General features: G+C 47.4%; 1 protein-coding gene across 1 annotated transcript in view; it reads left to right on the top strand.

Annotated features, from left to right (window-relative positions):
• TBX2 (T-box transcription factor 2) overlaps positions 1 to 16,870 on the top strand; it is a 41,725-nt gene extending 24,855 nt beyond the window's left edge. Inside the window, 1 exon segment of the mRNA XM_056865077.1 lies at positions 16,424 to 16,870. Coding sequence (XP_056721055.1) covers positions 16,424 to 16,870 — 447 coding nt within the window.
• Positions 16,871 to 17,741: the final 871 nt, after the last annotated feature.

Below are 17,741 nucleotides of genomic sequence, written 5' to 3'. Positions count from 1 at the left end.
CAGAGTTCCACCCTTCTAAGTCCACAGAAATCATTGGGCTTAGATGCACAAAACTTTGCTTTTGCATGTTTACTCAGAAGTAAATCCTCTGATTCCCCCCTCCCTCAAAGGCCATGTTCCAGATTTCTGGCTTTAATTGGCAACATCGTTTGATTAGGTGCAAAAATGGAAACAGTCAATGAGAAAACTAGGAAGATGGAGTGATTCTAAAGGTTTTTTTTCTGAATTAAGGAGAATCACTGGAATACACATGAACACATGAAGCTGCCTTATACCGAATCAAACCCTTGGTCCATCGAAGTCAGTATTGTCTACTCAGACCAGCAGTGGCTCTCCAGGTAGACTGAGGTCTTTCACATCACCTACTTGCCTAGTCCTTTCAACTGGAGATGCCGGGGATTGAACCTGGAACCTTCTGCAGGCCAAGCAGATGCTCTACTACTGAGCCACGGTCCCTCCTCCATGAAAATTGGGCATGTTCTTGCAGAACAGCAGTACTCTGATTCGCTTGCCAAGAATCACAGGCTCACCCGGAGAGCAAGTAAATGCTACGCTGTGCGACAGCTTAGAGCTCATGCGCACTAAGTACCATAACTGCATGTGAGTCTAGTAGTACCTTGGAGACCAGCAAGATTTTCGGGGTATAAACCTTTGAGGGTCAGAGCTCCCTTTGTCATAGGCTTTGACTCTCAAAAGCTTATACCCTTCAAATCTTGTTGGTCTCTAAGCTGCTACTGGACTCGAATCTAGTTGTTCTGTTGCACACGAACATGGCTACCCTCTGGAATGATCCTTTTTCTAAATGTGGAGGGCGGCAGGGCGCACTACCGTCAGCCACTTAGAACCCCTCAGTATTCACATGCCTTCATTTGTGTGCTTGTTTAATTTATAGAGTTAGAGTTGAGGTTTCTCCACCCCAGAAGTTTCCAGTTCTACACAACTCAGAGGTTTAACTTTTAAGAGATCCAAGCAAGGAGTTTAAAGAAGAATGATCTAGTGAACATGTGGGAGTACCCAAACCAATTTAAAAAAAGGAACAAAGAGAACTGTCCATTTGAAATGTGGACAACTGAAATGATGGGTTTGCCATTACAAGTCTGGTCCTGGCAGCTTGATAGGGAAACACGTCCTTGTCACCTTGTCTGCTGAGGGATGTCTATGAGTCCTAGAAGGTTATAGTGCAAATTACAGGAGGGAATATTCATGCTGGACAGGTCTTTGGGGGCTCCATCAAAGGCCAGCAAGGCCTTAGACCATAGGTGTCAAATATATGGCCTGGGGGCTGGATCCGGCCCCTTGAGGGCTCTTATCCGGCCTGTGAGCCAGCCAAGGCAGCCACCCTCCCCTGCTCTTGATCTGGACTGGCAAGGCATGGCCCGGCCCAACCAAGTGACATTTATGTCATATCCGGCCCTTGTAACAAATGAGGGGCTGTGGCTCAGTGGTAGAGCATCTGCTTGGCATGCAGAAAGTCCCAGGTTCAATCCCTGGCATTTCCAGTTAAAAGGACTAGGCAAGTAGGTGATGTGAAAGACCTCTGCCTGAGACCTGGGAGAGCCACTGCCGGCCTGAGTAGACAATACCGACTTTGATGGACCAAGGGTCTGATTCAGTATTAGGCAGCTTCATGTGTTGATGTGTGTTCATGTGAGTTCGACACCTCTGCCTTAAGCCCACCTTACCATTTCCTGCAGCTTCACTATGGAGGAAATTGGTGGCATGTGGACAATTTACCTTTCAGGGAAACACACTCGCTATTACTGCCTTTTCTCTTTGAGGAACCCCAAAGTGTACGACACACTTTGAAAGCCATTGAAGTGTTCCCCCACCCTGGAAGATCCCACTTTTGGCTGAGGAACTTCCAACAAGAGGTATAGGCAGAAGACTAGCAAGAGTCAAGGCAGCGCTTTGCCCATGAGCAGACAGCTGTTTGTTTCCAGCACTTTGTGTTTTACTTTTTAAGTAAGACTGGATCACTCTGACGGGCCCTTTCTCAGGGTGGGGGGGGGCTTAAATGTGGTGCTCGTCTCTTTTGGAAATTATCAAGATTTGAAAGCGTGAGGCTAAGTCCAGCAGAAAGTTTAAGCTACGCCCATTTTGCATTGTGCTAAGTTGGAGGGGATAGGATGGCATCACAGTGTGTGTGTGTGTGTGTGTGTGAGAGAGAGAGAGACAGACCTTCAAGCCTCTTTCCACATCTTGTAAATGGCTGTGTGCTTGGCTGAGAATTGTCCCCTCTGAGGAACAGTTTGGAAAAAGGTTTAGAGGATTTCTACCTTTTCCTTTCTAACCAGCAGTGCTCCCCAAAAGACTGCCATACCTGGGGCAGTAGGGTTGCCAGGTCCCTCTTTGCTACCGGTGGGAGGTTTTTGGGGTGGAGCCTGAGGAGGGCGGGGTTTGGGGAGGAGAGGGACTTCAATGCCATAGAGTCCAATTCCCCAAGCGGCCCTTTTCTCCAGGGGAACTGATCTCTATCGGCTGGAGATCAGTTGTAATATAAGGAGATCTCCAGCTAGTACCTGGAGGCTGGCAACCCTACTGGTGGGGATGGCCAGTGAGTCGTTTTTTTGTGGGCTAGTAACAGTTTACAAGAAGCCAGTGGCTTTGAGAGACGGATCTTGCATGGGTTGGATCAGACTTAGCCCGATATTGCAATCGGCAAGACGGGTTGCTCAAAATGCAGAGAATTTTGACAGCGGTTAGTGGATTTTAACCATCAGGCACCTCTAAAAGGTCACCGGCAATCCTTAAAGCTGCTTAGTTTGAAGGGATGCCGCTTACTTTGACAGGAGTCCTGGTAAAGAGAGGGTGTGGAGCAGTCGGGGTGCTGGGGAGGAAGGTTTAAGGTAGTTTCTGGAGCTTGAACATGCGGTATGAACACCTCTTCTCCCACAACAATGCTTGTTAAGCAAGCCCTGTCAGAGGTTCAGAGTAAATAAACTAAATGATAGAAGAAGCTGAGCTACAGCAAATTGAATAAAATAACAAATAAATAAATGAATAAAAGTGGCTGGCCAAAGGTGGCTGACTAGGAGCGTGAACCTGGATCTCCCAACTGTAGTCCATACCACACAGGGATTTTAGAGGGGATAGTTGGAGCTGTGTTTGTATTTGATGGGGCTGTGGCATTTAGGAAGGAAGGGTTAAACCCTCCCACATCTCATGTCCCAAGAAGACAGCACAACATTACTCCCCAAGGGGCTTAAAACAGCCAAGGCATTGGGATGCCAACCTCCAGGTTGGGCCTGGAGATCTCTCGGAATTAAAACTGATCCCCGGACTGCAAAGATCAGTTCCCCTGGAGGAAGTGGTTGCTTGGGAGGATGGAGTCTATGGCATTATACCCAGCTGAGGTCCCTCTCCTAACCCCGCTCCCCCCAGCTCCACCTTACGAGATCTCCACCATTTCCCAGCCCAGAGTTGGCCACCCTACCAAGGGGACTTTTTTTTTTTAATCAGGGGAAGATCCTTCTTCCCCTCTTCTCCCAAAGACACCAGGCCAGTCACAGAACTCCAGCATCACAATAGATTTGGCCTCTAGTCAGACAGTCTATTTGGAGAGGGGCTGTGGCTCAGTGGTAGAACCTCTGCTTGGCATGCAGAAGGTCCCAGGTTCAATCCCTGGCATCTCCAGTTAAAGGGACCAGGCAGGTAGGTGATGTGAACAGACCCCTGCCTGAGACCCTGGAGATCCACTGCCGGTCTGAGTAGACAATACTGACTTTGATGGACCAAGGGTCTGATTCAGTATAAGGCAGCTTCATGTGTTTTAGCTAGAGTTTTAAATCTGCCTATAATAATTCTCTCCTTTTTTAAAGTCTTCTGTATCTGGTTTTTTTTTTAGGGGGGGGGGGTTGAAATTAGCTTTGTCTGTGGCACATTCTGCACTACCCAAAAGGGAGCATGGCCAATTGAATTATAAGGCTCTTCTTCTCTGTAATGCTCCTCTGGAAATCGGCATGGCTTGTTTTGTGGTTTCACAGGCATGGTACCCAGATTTCTGTTACTAAAATGCAGGCATCTGTATTCGATTCTGGCACACCCCTGCTTGTGTGATATCAGGAGCCTCACACACAAAAATGAACTCTTCGCAGCATGTGCGAATCTAGCTTCACAGATCTCCCTTTCAAAATTCCAACACTCTTCTTTAAAGTAAGGTCCAGTTCACTAGTGCAGCCTATACAACGTAGTGTGTGGTGTTTTCAGTCATCATCTTGTTTCCGATATTGTATCGTCTTGTCCTTACAACAGCCCTGTAACCCAGACCAGTATTATAATCCCAATATTTTGGAAAGGAGGATGAGAAGAATGGATTTGAACCAGGAACGACCGCTCTATGCTAGCTCCATGATGAACCGATTGGTTGATGATTAAATTTACATAAATTTGGACATTGGCAAGTCCTTGGCTGAGGGCTTTTAAAAATATTGTAAAGAGTAATTTACAACTTAACAACACCCTCAGAGTAACGCACAGGAATCGAGGCAGCACCAGAATCCCAGGAGAGGCTGTCATAGCTCCATTGATTTAAATTTGACCTCTTTAATAAACCAGAGCTCATTATAAAAATAAAATTATGTCCGATATTGAAACCAGGGCTCAAAAATTGTGGTCAAAACAATTGCCCACTCCAAAGACCCTCCCATAAAGAGAATTTTAATTGGAGAGTTGATATGTTCATTTTTTTTTAAAGCCAAATCTTTTGCAACTTATTTTACAAACCCCTGTTGTTTAATATCAGCTTCCTTTGCTCTGTGTGGTACATTAATTCAGCCAACTGGTGAATCAAAGCAATCTGGAAGTTAAAGAGTTATAGGACTGTGTTGGCATCCATAAAATTCCTCTATGGTTCCTAAGAACATTGTTGCTGGTTTTTGGGAAAACCTGTTCAAAATTACGAGTGAGTGGGTTTTAAAAGCAAGCTGTTAATTTTGTAAAAAAAAATTATTCGTATATGTCCTTTTTTTTACATAAAGTGGCCTACACTCAAAGCAGGTGTCTACTTCCAAACCTTAAAGGGGAAGGAGAAAAGCAGGAAGGATTTTGGATTAAATGTTAGCAAAAAAACAATTCAACAGATATAGGCTTGGTTTATTTATTTATATACCAATAAGACTAGACCAGTGATTCCCAAACTGTTCCACGGAGCACTTGGTGCTCCATGAAACATCTCATAGTGCTCCGTGAAGAGACTGGAAAGTAAAATATTGCTGTCATTCGTATATACTGTATTTTCTGGCGTATAAGACTACTTTTTAACCCAGGAAAATCTTCTCAAAAGTCGGGGGTCGTCTTATACGCCGGATGCTGAATTCCGAGCCGGACTGGAGAATCTGCCTGGGGAGCCGCCCCCGTTCTGTCCATGTCCGCCAGAGGAGGGAGGGGAGGCGAGCCTGGCGAGGGCGCTCCCTGCCCAGCTCGGAGTCGGAGCCAGGCACGCCGGGGTGCACGGAGGGAAGTGCTCGGCTGTGCTCCAGCGGCAGCGCAAGGCAGGCATGTGGCTGGCTGGCCGGCTGGCCAGGGCTGGGGTGGCCACTCTCTTCTCCCGGCACAGGGTGTTTTGGCTGCCGCCTAGCACACCCAACATGCCCCCTTTCCTCCCCGGCCTCCGCTTCAGCTTCATGCCGGGAGGTCGGCCCCCGGCCTCCTCCTGTTCCTCCCGCCAGCCCCGCCTCCCGGCGCGCTGCCAGCTCGTCCAGCCGCCCCCGCCCCCTCTTTCTCCCGCCCCGGTAAGTGGTGTTGTTTCCCCGGGGGTTGAGCCGCCCCAGGAGGACCGGGGGTGGCCGCGGGGTTGGGGCGCAGTCCCGAGGGCCGGCCCCAGGCCGCGGACTCGGGACAATCCCAAACTCTATATTTTAACTGTAAAAATGGGGGGTCGTCTTATACGCCCAGTCGTCTTGTACGCCGGAAAATACGGGTCGGTATATATCTACAATATAGTATATAGGTGATAGTTGAAAATGAGTGCTCCGTGATGAATTTCTCTCCTGAAAAGTGTTCCATGACTCAAAAAGTTTGGGAACAGCTGCTCTAGTGGAAGTGCCACAAAAGCAAAATACATGAAGAGCATTGACCCCGAAAACCTGCTGATCAGTCCACAACTGTGAAAGCGCTAATTAGATTATTTCATTTATACCCCAACTTTACCTCCAATAGGGACCCAGAGCAGTTTACATAATTGTCCTGTCCTCCATTTTATCCTCACAACAACCCTGTGAGGGAGGTTAAGCTCAGAGTATACATGACCGTTCCAAGGTCTCACCGTGAGTTTTCATGGAACTGTGGGGATTCAAACCTGGATTTTCTGAATCCTAGTTGGAAATTCTAGAAGAAGTGTTGTTTTTTATAAGCCGACTTTCTCTACCACTTAAGGAAGAATCAAAGTGGCTTACAATCACCTTTCCTTCCCCTCCCTACAACAGACACCCTGTGAGATAGGTGGGGCTGAGAGAGCTCTAAGAGAACTGTGACTAGCCCAAGGTCACCCAGCTGGCTTCATGTGTAGTAGTGGGGAAACCAGCCTGGTTCACCAGATTAGCCTCTGCCGCTCACATGGATGAGTGGGGAATCGAACCTGGTTCTCCAGGTCAGAGTCCACCGTTCCAAATCACTGATTTGGATATATATACATTACCAGCAGATTAAAAGGCACCAGGTAGATTAGGGCAGGAATCTTATAACTGAGGAGCCACTGCAGAAGAGACCCTGTCTTTTACCTGCTTTATTTCAGTGAATGAGGGCATGCATTATAGGACACAGAACTTAAGTCACGCATTTGAGCTTTCATTTTTAAAAAAGTGTACTTTAGTTGAGTTTGTGTGTGTGTTTGGAAAATGCTGCCAAGTTGCCGTCAACTGATAGCGACTCATCTTGGGGTTTCCAAGGCAAGAGACCCAGATGTGGTTTGCCATCTGCAGAGCAGCCCTGGATCTCCCTAGTGGTCTCCCATCCAAGCACTCACCAGAGCTGTCCCTGGCTTAGTTTAAGAGATTGAATGAGATCAAGCTAGCCTGGGCAATAGGAACATAGGCCATGCTGGATCAGACCAAGGTCCACCAAGTCCACTAGTCTGTTCAAACAGTGGCCAACCAGGGGCCTCTAGGAAGCCCACAAGCAAGACGACTGTAGCAGCACCATCCTGCCTGTGTTCCACAGCACCTAATACAATAGGCATGCTCCTCTGATCCTGGAGAGAAAAGGTATGCATCATGACTAGTATTGATTTTTACTAGTAGCCGTGAATACCCCTCTCCTCCATGAGCATGTCTACTCCCCTCTTAAAGCCTTCCAAGATGGCAGCCGTCACCACATCCTGGGGCAGGGAGTTCCACAATTTCACTATGTGTGAAGAAATACTTTCTTTTTATCTGTTTTGAATCTGTCACCCTCCAGCTTCAGCAGATGACCCCGCCTTCTGGTATTATGAGAGAGGGAGAAAAGCTTCTCCCTGTCCGCTCTCTCCACACCATGCATAATCGTATAGACCTCTATCTTGTCTCCCCTTAACTGCCTTCTTTCCAAGCTAAACAGCCCTAAGCGTTTCAACCGGGTCAGGGTTTGGCTTAGTTAGGAGGTAAGAAACAAGTGGTAGGGCTGTCAGGAGGGGTGGGTGGGTGAGGGGGTAGCAGTAGTATATCTGCCCTAATCCAACATCTTGTGTGTGTTCTTTTGAATGAGGAAGCATCCAACTGTGATGTGAGGGGGCATCTCAGAGAGAAATATTTGGCGCTCTGCCGTGGTTCAGGGCAGCTCTGGTAAAGGTTTAAAAACCAGGCTTCAGAGGAAATGTATTCCCTTCCCCCATTTGCAAATTGTATTTTTTAAGATTGCCGTCCAGTAAAAATAGCAATTTATACAAATGAATGTATATGGATCCAATCTCCCTTGGGCACCCCCTCTCCCGCAATAATTAACTACGCTGCCCTGTTTTTAAGAAAGGAGAATGGGGGAAAGAGAGGGGACGAGGAAGGGGAGAGCCGTGCGTGGCTAGGATTGCGATCCCAACTTATTGCTTGGTTGCTTTGGCCTCCTATTTGAACAGCTCTACAAATTTCTTCCAGATCTGGTCACGCTTCTCCGAAGTTTCATTTTCTATTAACTGCCTTTTTATGGGGGAGGGGTTTACTCTTGACTTTAACATGTCCAGGTGGCTTTTGAGGAAGGCTTTGAAGGAAGACAGGGGCCCCCAGAAACGTTCTGGGAGGGAGTTTGATCTTGCTGGCTTTAAGGCCAGCTGCTGAAGGTTATGAGAGAGAGAGAGAGTCAGAATGAATTTCTGCAGCTCACAAATGCAGAGTTCTGCCTTGCGGGACTGCCGGCCAAACGCCACCCGTTCGCCATTTGTGAATGCTGCACCAAGGAGTAACCTTGGGGGCATCTTTCCTTCTGGGCTTTCCTCAGGGGGTTTAGCCAGGATTGACCAGTACAGGTCTTGGGAACTGACCGAAATGGCAAATAGGGATGGTGGAGTGGATACCTACACAACTAGTTCCTTTCTTTGCCCTTCTGGCCATGTAGTTTGAACTGGACCTGCTGACTGATGGGTGCAAGTAACCCAGGTGCCTGATGTGGTCCCTGGAGACCCACGGACATTTTAATTGAGCTTGCTGTCAAGAAAAAAAAATTAAATACTACTGCAGGGAGACCGTGTGGACTGGTATCCCACGGTGGAGGACAGCTGAATAGAGAACAAATCGGCCAAGGCTTCTCTGCTTTGAGATAGGGCGGCCCTCCCTCAGATCAGGCATGAGAGGGCAGATAGAGAGGGTTGCCAGCCTCCAAGAAGTCAGTACAGGAGAGAAAAACATATAAAGTGCAAAAATAGATTTATGTATGCTACTTAACTAAACACAGCTATGTTGATATATACATACACAACAAACACATGAGACCTACAATATGACAACAAGGTACACCATACAGGTGACAAAATTGTATATGGAGGAAATCCAAACAAGAATTTAAATTTTAAAGACTTTAAAAATGTCTCTGATAGAGTACACATGTCATCATCAAGCGGTTTTTCCATGGAGTCTTGTATAGAAGAAGCCAAGTTCACAATGAGGATAAGGCCGTTTCAATTATGTGTACACATTGTATTTCTTACCCTTCGTGGGAAGCATAATGTAACCTACATCTTGTGAATTTGTGAATATGTGAAACTGTAAGAAGAATATCCATTGAAGGACTGATGAAGAATTAATATTTAAGAATCTGAAACGGCCGTATCCTCATTGTGAACTTGGCTTCTTCTATACAAGACTACATGGAAAAACTGCTTGATGATGATGTGTGTACTCTATCTGTTTTAAAATTCTTATTTGAATATCCTCCATATACAATTTTGTCACCCGTATGGTGTACCTTGTTGTCATATTGTAGGTCTCATGTGTTTGTTTGTTGTGTATGTATATATCAACATAGTTGTGTTTAGTTAAGTAGCATACATAAATCTATTTTTGCACTTTATATGTTTTTTGCTCCTGTACTGATTTCCTAATCTCCTTGTTACTAGTACAGTGGTGTCTATTTTTCTCCCAACCTCCAAGAAGTAGCTGGAGATCTCCTGCTATTACAACTGATTTCCAGCTGATAGAGATCAGTTCACCTGGAGAAAATTGGACTCAATGGCATTGAAGTCCCTCCCCTCCCCAAACCCTGCCCTCCTCAGGCTCTGCCCCAAAAGCCTCCCGCCATTGGCAAAGAGGGACCTGGCAACCCTACAGATACCAGTGGGCTACTGACCAGGGTATCCACAGTTAGCTAACTGATGGTTGGGAAGAGAAATTGCTCAAGGGCAGATGACCTGCTCTGCATGCAGAAGGCCCCCCTTCAATCCCTGGTTAGAGGTGTCAGGAAAGTCTTTTTCTCTGGCAAACGGGCCTGCCGGTCAGAGTAGAAAAATACTGAGCTGGGCAAGACTCAAAAAGCCTGACTTAGTACAAGGCAGGCTCATCTGGAAACTTGGGAGGCAGAAAGAAGGGAAATGAGATTACATGGCCTAGGCTGGCCTGATCTTGTCAGATCTTGGAAGCTAAGGAGGGTTGGCCCTGGTCGGTATTTGGATGGGAGACCATCAAGAAAGTCCAGGGTTGCTATGCAGAGCCGGTCAATGGCAAACTACCTCTGAATGTCTCTTGCCTTGAAAACCTACGGGGTTGCCATCAGTCAGCTGTTACTTGACGGCAATATATATATTTCAAGAATCCAAAAAAGACATCGGGATAACCAGGGCTGTATGTATTTTACCACTATATGAATGCATAGAAAAGTGGCAGAAGAGGGTATTGGTTGCAGAATTCCACAGCCTAGTGTATCCTGGCCTTTAAAAAAAGTTTCTAGCCCTCATGCCTGTGAGGAAAGCCTGGAAGAATTTGGCTAGCCGAAGATATTATGCAAAGCAAGGTGACATATGCAAATATAATTTGCATGGTGTTTGCAGCTTAGCTTTTCCTTCACTTAAGATATTGTCATTTTTCATGCGGCAGACACATTCACAGCACGCTCCTAAGCCACAAGAAAGCGGCAGGTCTCCACAGACTTTGCAAAGCGGGACTTTCCCGCTTCTCCCTCCCGCTGCTTCTCCTCGAGCCCCTGAAAGGTTGTTCCTGGGGATCAACCGGCCCTCGAGAACAGCCCAGGAGGCAAAGAGGAGCTTGCCGGGATCCCTGGAAATGGCTGTTCCCTCTTCCAAAGGCTTAAGTGCCATTGAGTGTTGGGAATGGTGTGGATGGATCCACACCAAGGCATTTGGCACACGCTGGGGGATTGTGTCGTGCAACATTTTGCCGTGCTCCCGTGTTTCCAGTGCGCGGCTGTAGCTGGGTCATTGCCTCTGGCAACGTGGGTGTGCAAAATACCCAGATATCAAAGCGGACAGCATATACTTTTTTCTAGAACTCTCATAACATTAAGCTGGAACTACCTGCTTAGCAACGAACGCAGGTACAAGGAGGTTGAAAGGGCAGAGCAGAAATCTACTCTTGTATAAAGTGTCGGTTGGCTTTTTTCAAAATAAATTTGTAAAAGAACGCTTTGTAATAATGCAGTCAAGAAAATGGGCAATGCTGGATTGCTGGTTTTGCTTGACTCTAACCCTGCATGCCCATTGATGAAGGAAGAATTCAATTGGGACAGGCTCGTCTGAGCATGTGGGGTGGGGGGCTTCCCCCCCCCGAGCCAGGATTTCTGAATCCCACCCTGATGCAGCACTGTGAAGTCACTTTAGTAAGTCTGGAGAGACACAGTGGTCAACTCCCATGACGGATGAGGGAGCGAAACTCTGCATGGGAATTCCAGGGCGCTTTCCATGCTCACGCCATTGCGCTTGCGGGCGTATTTGGCACCTCTGGTTTCCAGGTGCGCGTTGGCAACCCCTCTTCCAATGTTTCACCGATGTAAGCGGATGTACTTGTGCCCACGTAACAACCCTGTTCTTGCCAGACGGAGATCTCCCTCCATCAACTGTGATTCCCCTGATGCTTTTCTCCACCTGGCGGGAGCAGCAGGTGCGTTGGTAAACTCTGGCCGTTTCCTTTTTGAAAAACCGAAGAGGAGTTAATCTCGCAAAGGATCTGGTTGCGCTTTTTATAGAGCAGCGGCCCCGCCAGTGTTTCCAGCCACGTTTGCCGCCTGGGTTAAGGAGGTGAGGGGTAGGAGAGGGTGAATGGAGGCAGCATCGGCCTTTTTGTGTCAGGGACCAAGGCAAGGAAATGAGCGGTCCCAGCCACGTTGCGTCCCGCTAGTCTGAAAAGCAAAGAGGACAGTTACTCTTTGGAAAACGCAGACCCAAGAAATAATTTTAAAGCCACAGATCAGTGCAAAAGACCAGGCACTATGTTAACTGAGAGAAGAAATTAAAAAACAGCAGTAAAGAAAAAGGAGGAATTAAAGAGTCATAATTTACAAAACCATCATAAAAGATTTTCTACAGAAAGAGATCGAAATGGGCAATTAATTGCAAACCGTTATGAGGGTTTCTATAACAGTGATCTATAACAAATGAAACGCACAGTATTGAGGTAATAACAGAGCAACCCAACAGCCACTAACTACCCTGTCCAGTTCTCCTTGAGTTCCTAAATATTTATGTTATCGTAGGCCATGGTCCGAATTGGATTGCGTGCTGCCAAAGTGAGCACGGGATGTTTCAAAAGCAATCTTATGCATGCTGGTGTTTGAAACGGCAGGCTGCTGGCTACCTCACCATGTGCATGCAGAAATATTTACATGCATAGTCTTCTTGCAGACTTTATTTTATAATATTGGGGGTGGGGGGCGGAGTTGAATCACCAGGACTGACTGCTTCAGATGATGTTTGTGCACAATAACAATGTTTTACATTTAAAACATTTTTTAAAGATGGATTTATTTTGTTAATTGATACATTACTTTTTTTTTTGCTTCCAAGAGGAACCCTTAAAACCACAAAACACAATGGAAATGTTCAAAGAGCACTGATCCCTCCCCAATGAAATCCCTCAAATAAAACAGCAGCCTTGGAGTACCAGCCCTGGAGCCAGCGTGGTGTAGTGGTTAAGAGCGGTAGTTTGAAGCGGTGGAGTCTGATCTGGAGAACCGGGTTTGATTCCCCACTCCTCCACATGAGCGGCGGAAGCTAATCTGGTGAACTGGGTTGGTTTCCTCGCTCCTACACACGACGCCAGCTGGGTGACCTTGGGCTAGTCACAGCTCTTTCAGCCCCACCTACCTCACAGAATGTCTGTTGTTGGGAGGGGAAGGGAAGGTGATTGTAAGCCAGTTTGATTCTTCCTTAAGTGGTAGAGAAAGTCAGCGTATAAAAAGCAACTCTTCTTCTTCATTCTTGATTTCATTATCTCCATGGAAATATCTTTAGCTCTTCCGTAAAGACTGTGAGGACAGGGGGCAGTGAGTTAACCAGGGCGGCTGTTGGAAAACAGGAGCGTCCAGTTCAAATGCCCAGGTTGTTCTGATGCGTCTAACAGAGGGAAGGAGAAGGGGAGAGAGAGGCGTCAGGGCTGACCAGACTAAACTTTGGTGGGTTGTGAAATGTTAGGCAAGTCTTTTTGGGAAATGCCATGGTGGTTCAGCGGTAGACCACCTGCTTTGCAGGCAGAAGGTCCCTGGTTCAAGTCCCACCATCCCCAGTTAAAAGGTCCAGGTTGTAGGTGAGGTTTGAAAGGCCACGGACTCCGGAGGGCTGCTGCCGGCCCGAACTGGCAATGCTGACTTTGAGAGATCAAAGGTGTGGCTCAGCATAAAGCCCTTCATTTGTTCAGATCACCTAAAGTTTCACATTGGGCAAAAAAAAAAAAAAAAGGCCATATGTGTAGGATAGGGTTGCCAACCTCTTGGTAATAGAAGGAAATCTCCTGCTATTACAGCTGATCTCTAGCCAATAGAGTTCAGTTGCCTTGGAGAAAGTGGCCGATTTGGCAATTGGACTCTATAGCATTGAAGTCCCTCCCCTCCCCAAACCCCACCCTCCTCAGGCTCCGCCCCAAAAACCTCCCACCAGTGACAAAGAGGGACCTGGCAGCCCCAGTGTAGGACTATTGTCTAAATAACAATGTTCTTCGAACTCATGTTGTTAATGGCTGGCAAAGGATTCTGTGCTGTCTGAAAATTGGCCCACTCTCAACATTTTGTATTTTCAGACTCTCTTAACCAGGGAAGAGGCTCTTCTGAGATTGGCATTACAGGTAACCTCCACCCCTCTTTGCCAGTTCATGGCCAAACATCTTTTTGGTGCCCAGAATTGGCATTAACATAGATAACAATGTATATACTTTTTAACATACTGTCCTCCTGATAGATCACGCTTTAGGACATAACATAAACTGTAAGAAAACCTACCCCCCCTGCCCTGAGCAGTTTACAAAATAAATTTTGACCGGGGGTAGGGGTTGGTTGAGGGGAGGGGGAAGAGAGGTAAAGCTAATAGGATTAAGATGCCAAATGCAGTTTGGTTTGGGCCTGTGTTGCAGGATATGTAGTTTCTTGGGGTGTGTGGTATGCACCTAGCAGTGTGCAAGAACCTGTGAATCATGGCAAATGTTTTTAGTGGAGATGTGACTTGCATGCAAATAACTGCAGTACTTGTGGTGTTTGGTGTGGGTGGAGAGATGTTCCCAAGCAGGAACTTTGGCACCTGGCCATCCATTTCGGGGTGCTTTTTCAACGAGCCAGGAAACGGTGCCAGGACTAGCTTCTCTGATATTCTAGCTCCAGTGATACCATTTGGAGTGTTACCGGTGTGTCCCATTCATGCATCTGTTGTGTGATTATCTCAGACTGTCCAGGTTCGTAACGTCATGCTGCTGTCAGCCAGAGCTTGGTCATTAGGTTAGAAACTCTGAGGGGATGGTCAGCTGGTAGGAGATCTCCAGATCTCCTGCGATTACAACTGATCTCCAGCCGATAGAGATCTGTTCCCCTGGAGAAAATGGCTGCTTTGGCAATTGGACTCTATGGAACTGAAGTCCCTCCCCTCCCCAAACCCCGCCTTCCTCAGGCTCTACCCCCCAAATATCCTGCCAGTGGTAAAGAGGGACCTGGCCACCCTATCTGCTGGAAGAGAATCTGGGTTCAGCCATCTGGAAGCTATTACTCCAGTTTGACAACTGTTACACCTAGGGCTGCCAACCTTCAGGTGGGACCTGGTGATCTCCTGGAACCACACCTGATCTCCAGACTTCAGAGATCAGTTTCCCTGGAGGAAATGGCAGCTTCAAAGGGTGAACGTTATGGTAGTTATACCCCACTGAGGTTCCTCCCCTCCCCAAACCCTGCCCTCCTCACGGCCCATCTCCAACTCTCCAGGAATTTTGCAACCCGGAGTTGGCAGCGATAGTTGCACTGTCTCCCAGCTGGTTTCCAGGCCCACGGGCTTTAAAATAGTCTGTGACTGGGCACTACTGCCCCTCCCCCCATATGACACTCCTGATACCTTTAGACCATCTTCAGAAAACTTGCTCCGTGCGTCTCCCCCTTGTGTGGTGGGCAAGAACACATACTAGGGTCTTTTTAGAGGAATGCCTTCTAGGGTGGCCAACCTCCAGGTAGTAGCTGGAGATCTCCCGCTATTACAACTGATCTCCAGGGGACAGAGATCTATGTCATTGAAGTCCCTCCCTTCACCAAACCCCGCCCTCCTCAGACTCCGCCCCAAAAATCTCCAGGTATTTCCCAACCTGGAGCTGGCCACCCTAACCCTTCCCAAGGGAGATTGGTATGGCTCCATCATTGGCGGTACTAAGGAAGCAGAATAGAGTATTTTAGATAAGATTTCAGATTTTCCTAAATGTGCAGTGTTTATTGCACAGTATATAGTGTGATACTGGGACTGTGGATGTGGCATTTTCCCTTATTTTGTACAACCTTTGGATGTTTTAATGTCGAGGATATTTCATTTTGTTGCAAACTGCCTTGAGGTTTGGAGCAGTCAAAATAGATGCTGTGTTATTTCAGTAAATAAATGAGTGTTTGTATAGGCAGTACCCAAAATTGGGGGTCAGGAAATCAAGTGCTCTGGGTCTCCTAGGTATGGATCCCTGCATCCACCAGACTGAGTTGCAGAAGAGAGCAACTAAAATGATCAGGGGGCTATAGCAGCTGCCCTACGAGGAGTTAAAACGCTTAGGGCTGTTTAGCTTGGAAAGAAGGCAGTTAAGGAGAGACATGATAGAGGTCTATACAATTATGCATGGTATGGCGAGAGTGGACAGGAAGAAGCTTTTCTCCCTCTCTCATAATACTAGAACGCGGGGTCATCGGCTGAAGCTGGAGGGTGAGAGATTCAAAACAGGTAAAAGGAAGTATTTCTTCACACAACACATAGTTCAATTGTGGAATTCCCTGCCCCAGGATGTGGTGATGGCTGCCAACCTGGAAGGCTTTAAAAGGGGAATGGACATGTTCATGGAGGATAGGGCTATCCATGGCTACTACTCAAAATGGATACTAGTCATGATGCACACCTATTCTCTCCAGGATGCTCTCCAGGAGCAGGCCTATGATATTAGGTGCTGTGGAACACAGGCAGGACGGTGCTGCTGCAGTCGTCTAGTTTGGGGGCTTCCTAGAGGCACCTGAATGTCCACTTTGTGAACAGACTGCTGGGCCTGATGGACCTTGGTCTGATCCAGCAGGGCCTTTCTTATGCTCTTATGTTCTTATGAGATGATGCAAGGATGTGCATTGAGAAAATCGACTTTTGCAAGATGCTCTTGGACTGGGTTTTCTTACTCGGACGTTGGCTGTGTCTTCATTCACCATGCTGGGGCTTATAATTGTTTTCTTAACATGTAATGATTTTTTTGGAATGCTGTTTTTATGTGTTACCTTGTAGCTGCCTCAAACAGGTCCCCTGGAGGGGCAGGGCAGGGCAGGGCCCTTCTAAACAAAGAAGTAACAGCAGTCTTTTTTCCTTTCTCGCTTCCAGGGAATCCCGGTGCCTACCTTTGGAGGACTTTTTCCTTACCCCTACACCTACATGGCGGCGGCCGCTGCAGCTGCCTCTGCCATCCCAGCCACCAGCGCGGCCCCGGCCAGCTCGTTATCCCGGAACCCCTTCCTGAGCAACGCCCGTCCTCGCCTGCGCTTCAGCCCCTATCAGATCCCGGTTGCCATCCCACCCAGCACCAACCTCTTAACCACTGGTTTGCCCACCAGCTTGAATGCCGGCTCGGAAGGGTCCAAGCCCGGAAGCAGCCGGGAATCGAGTCCCCTCTCGGATCTCCCCTTGCACAAATCTGGCGGCCAGAGGGCCTCTTTGTCCCCAAAAGGGTCCCTGAAGGATTCCATCAACGAGCTGCAGAACATCCAACGACTGGTTAGTGGTTTGGAAACCCAGAGGGACGTCTCCCCAGGCAGGGAATCCCCCAAGTGACTGCCCCTGGAGGCGGCCTGCTCGAAAGGGCTGAGGCGGCGTAGGGGACAGAGCTGTACAGCACAGTATAAATATTTATTTTAAAGAAAAAAGGTGGGGGAATTGATACTGTCAGGGTGGGGAGAGAAAGAAGGACAATCAGATGTAACCCCCTACGAAGACCGCCAGATGGATCCATGGCCTAGGAGGTACACAGCAGTCCAACGTATCATGAGGTCCAAGAAGTCATGGAGAACATGGGCTACCACCATGTTCTGGAGACCGTCCCCTCCATAAATTCCCCCAAACTCGAATCCCCTGGCCCCGGTTCTGGCGGAAGATACAGAGACTGCCTAAAATAAACACCTTGAAATGGCCGAATGGGGATCTCAAGTCCACACTGTAAATAAACAGCTGCCTGACATGCAGCTGACCTAGAAGACCATCATGGCAGAAGATGATCCACATCGTCTAATTCTAATTTTTTTAAAAAAGCAAAACAACACTGTTGGAGAGGCGTTTTGCTATTTTCTACGTCAACTGATGGATTTTCTGAAACCAGGATTTTGTTGTCGTCGCTTAAACCAAGAACAGTGGGAGGGGGGATGCCAGGAACTCTGGTTGTGGGACAGTCCCAAAGATGACAGCAAGATTTCTACAGATGATGCCTGCCCACCCGCCATTCTTGGAAGGTGATGGGGAAAAAAATCAGAATTGGTACAATTGGTGTGATGACCTCCCCTCCCCTTTTTTTCTTTTTGGACTCTACCTGTGTACCAGAATTTTTTTTTTTAAAGAAACACACACATAATATTTATGGAATAAATGGTAATTTTGTGTAAATAAGCTATACAGATCCCCAAATATGCAAAAATTGGTATTAATTTATTCA

This window comes from Euleptes europaea, chromosome 19 (assembly GCF_029931775.1).
Source record: "Euleptes europaea isolate rEulEur1 chromosome 19, rEulEur1.hap1, whole genome shotgun sequence".
NCBI lineage: Eukaryota > Metazoa > Chordata > Lepidosauria > Squamata > Sphaerodactylidae > Euleptes > Euleptes europaea.
This window is presented reverse-complemented; position numbering and strand designations above follow the sequence as displayed.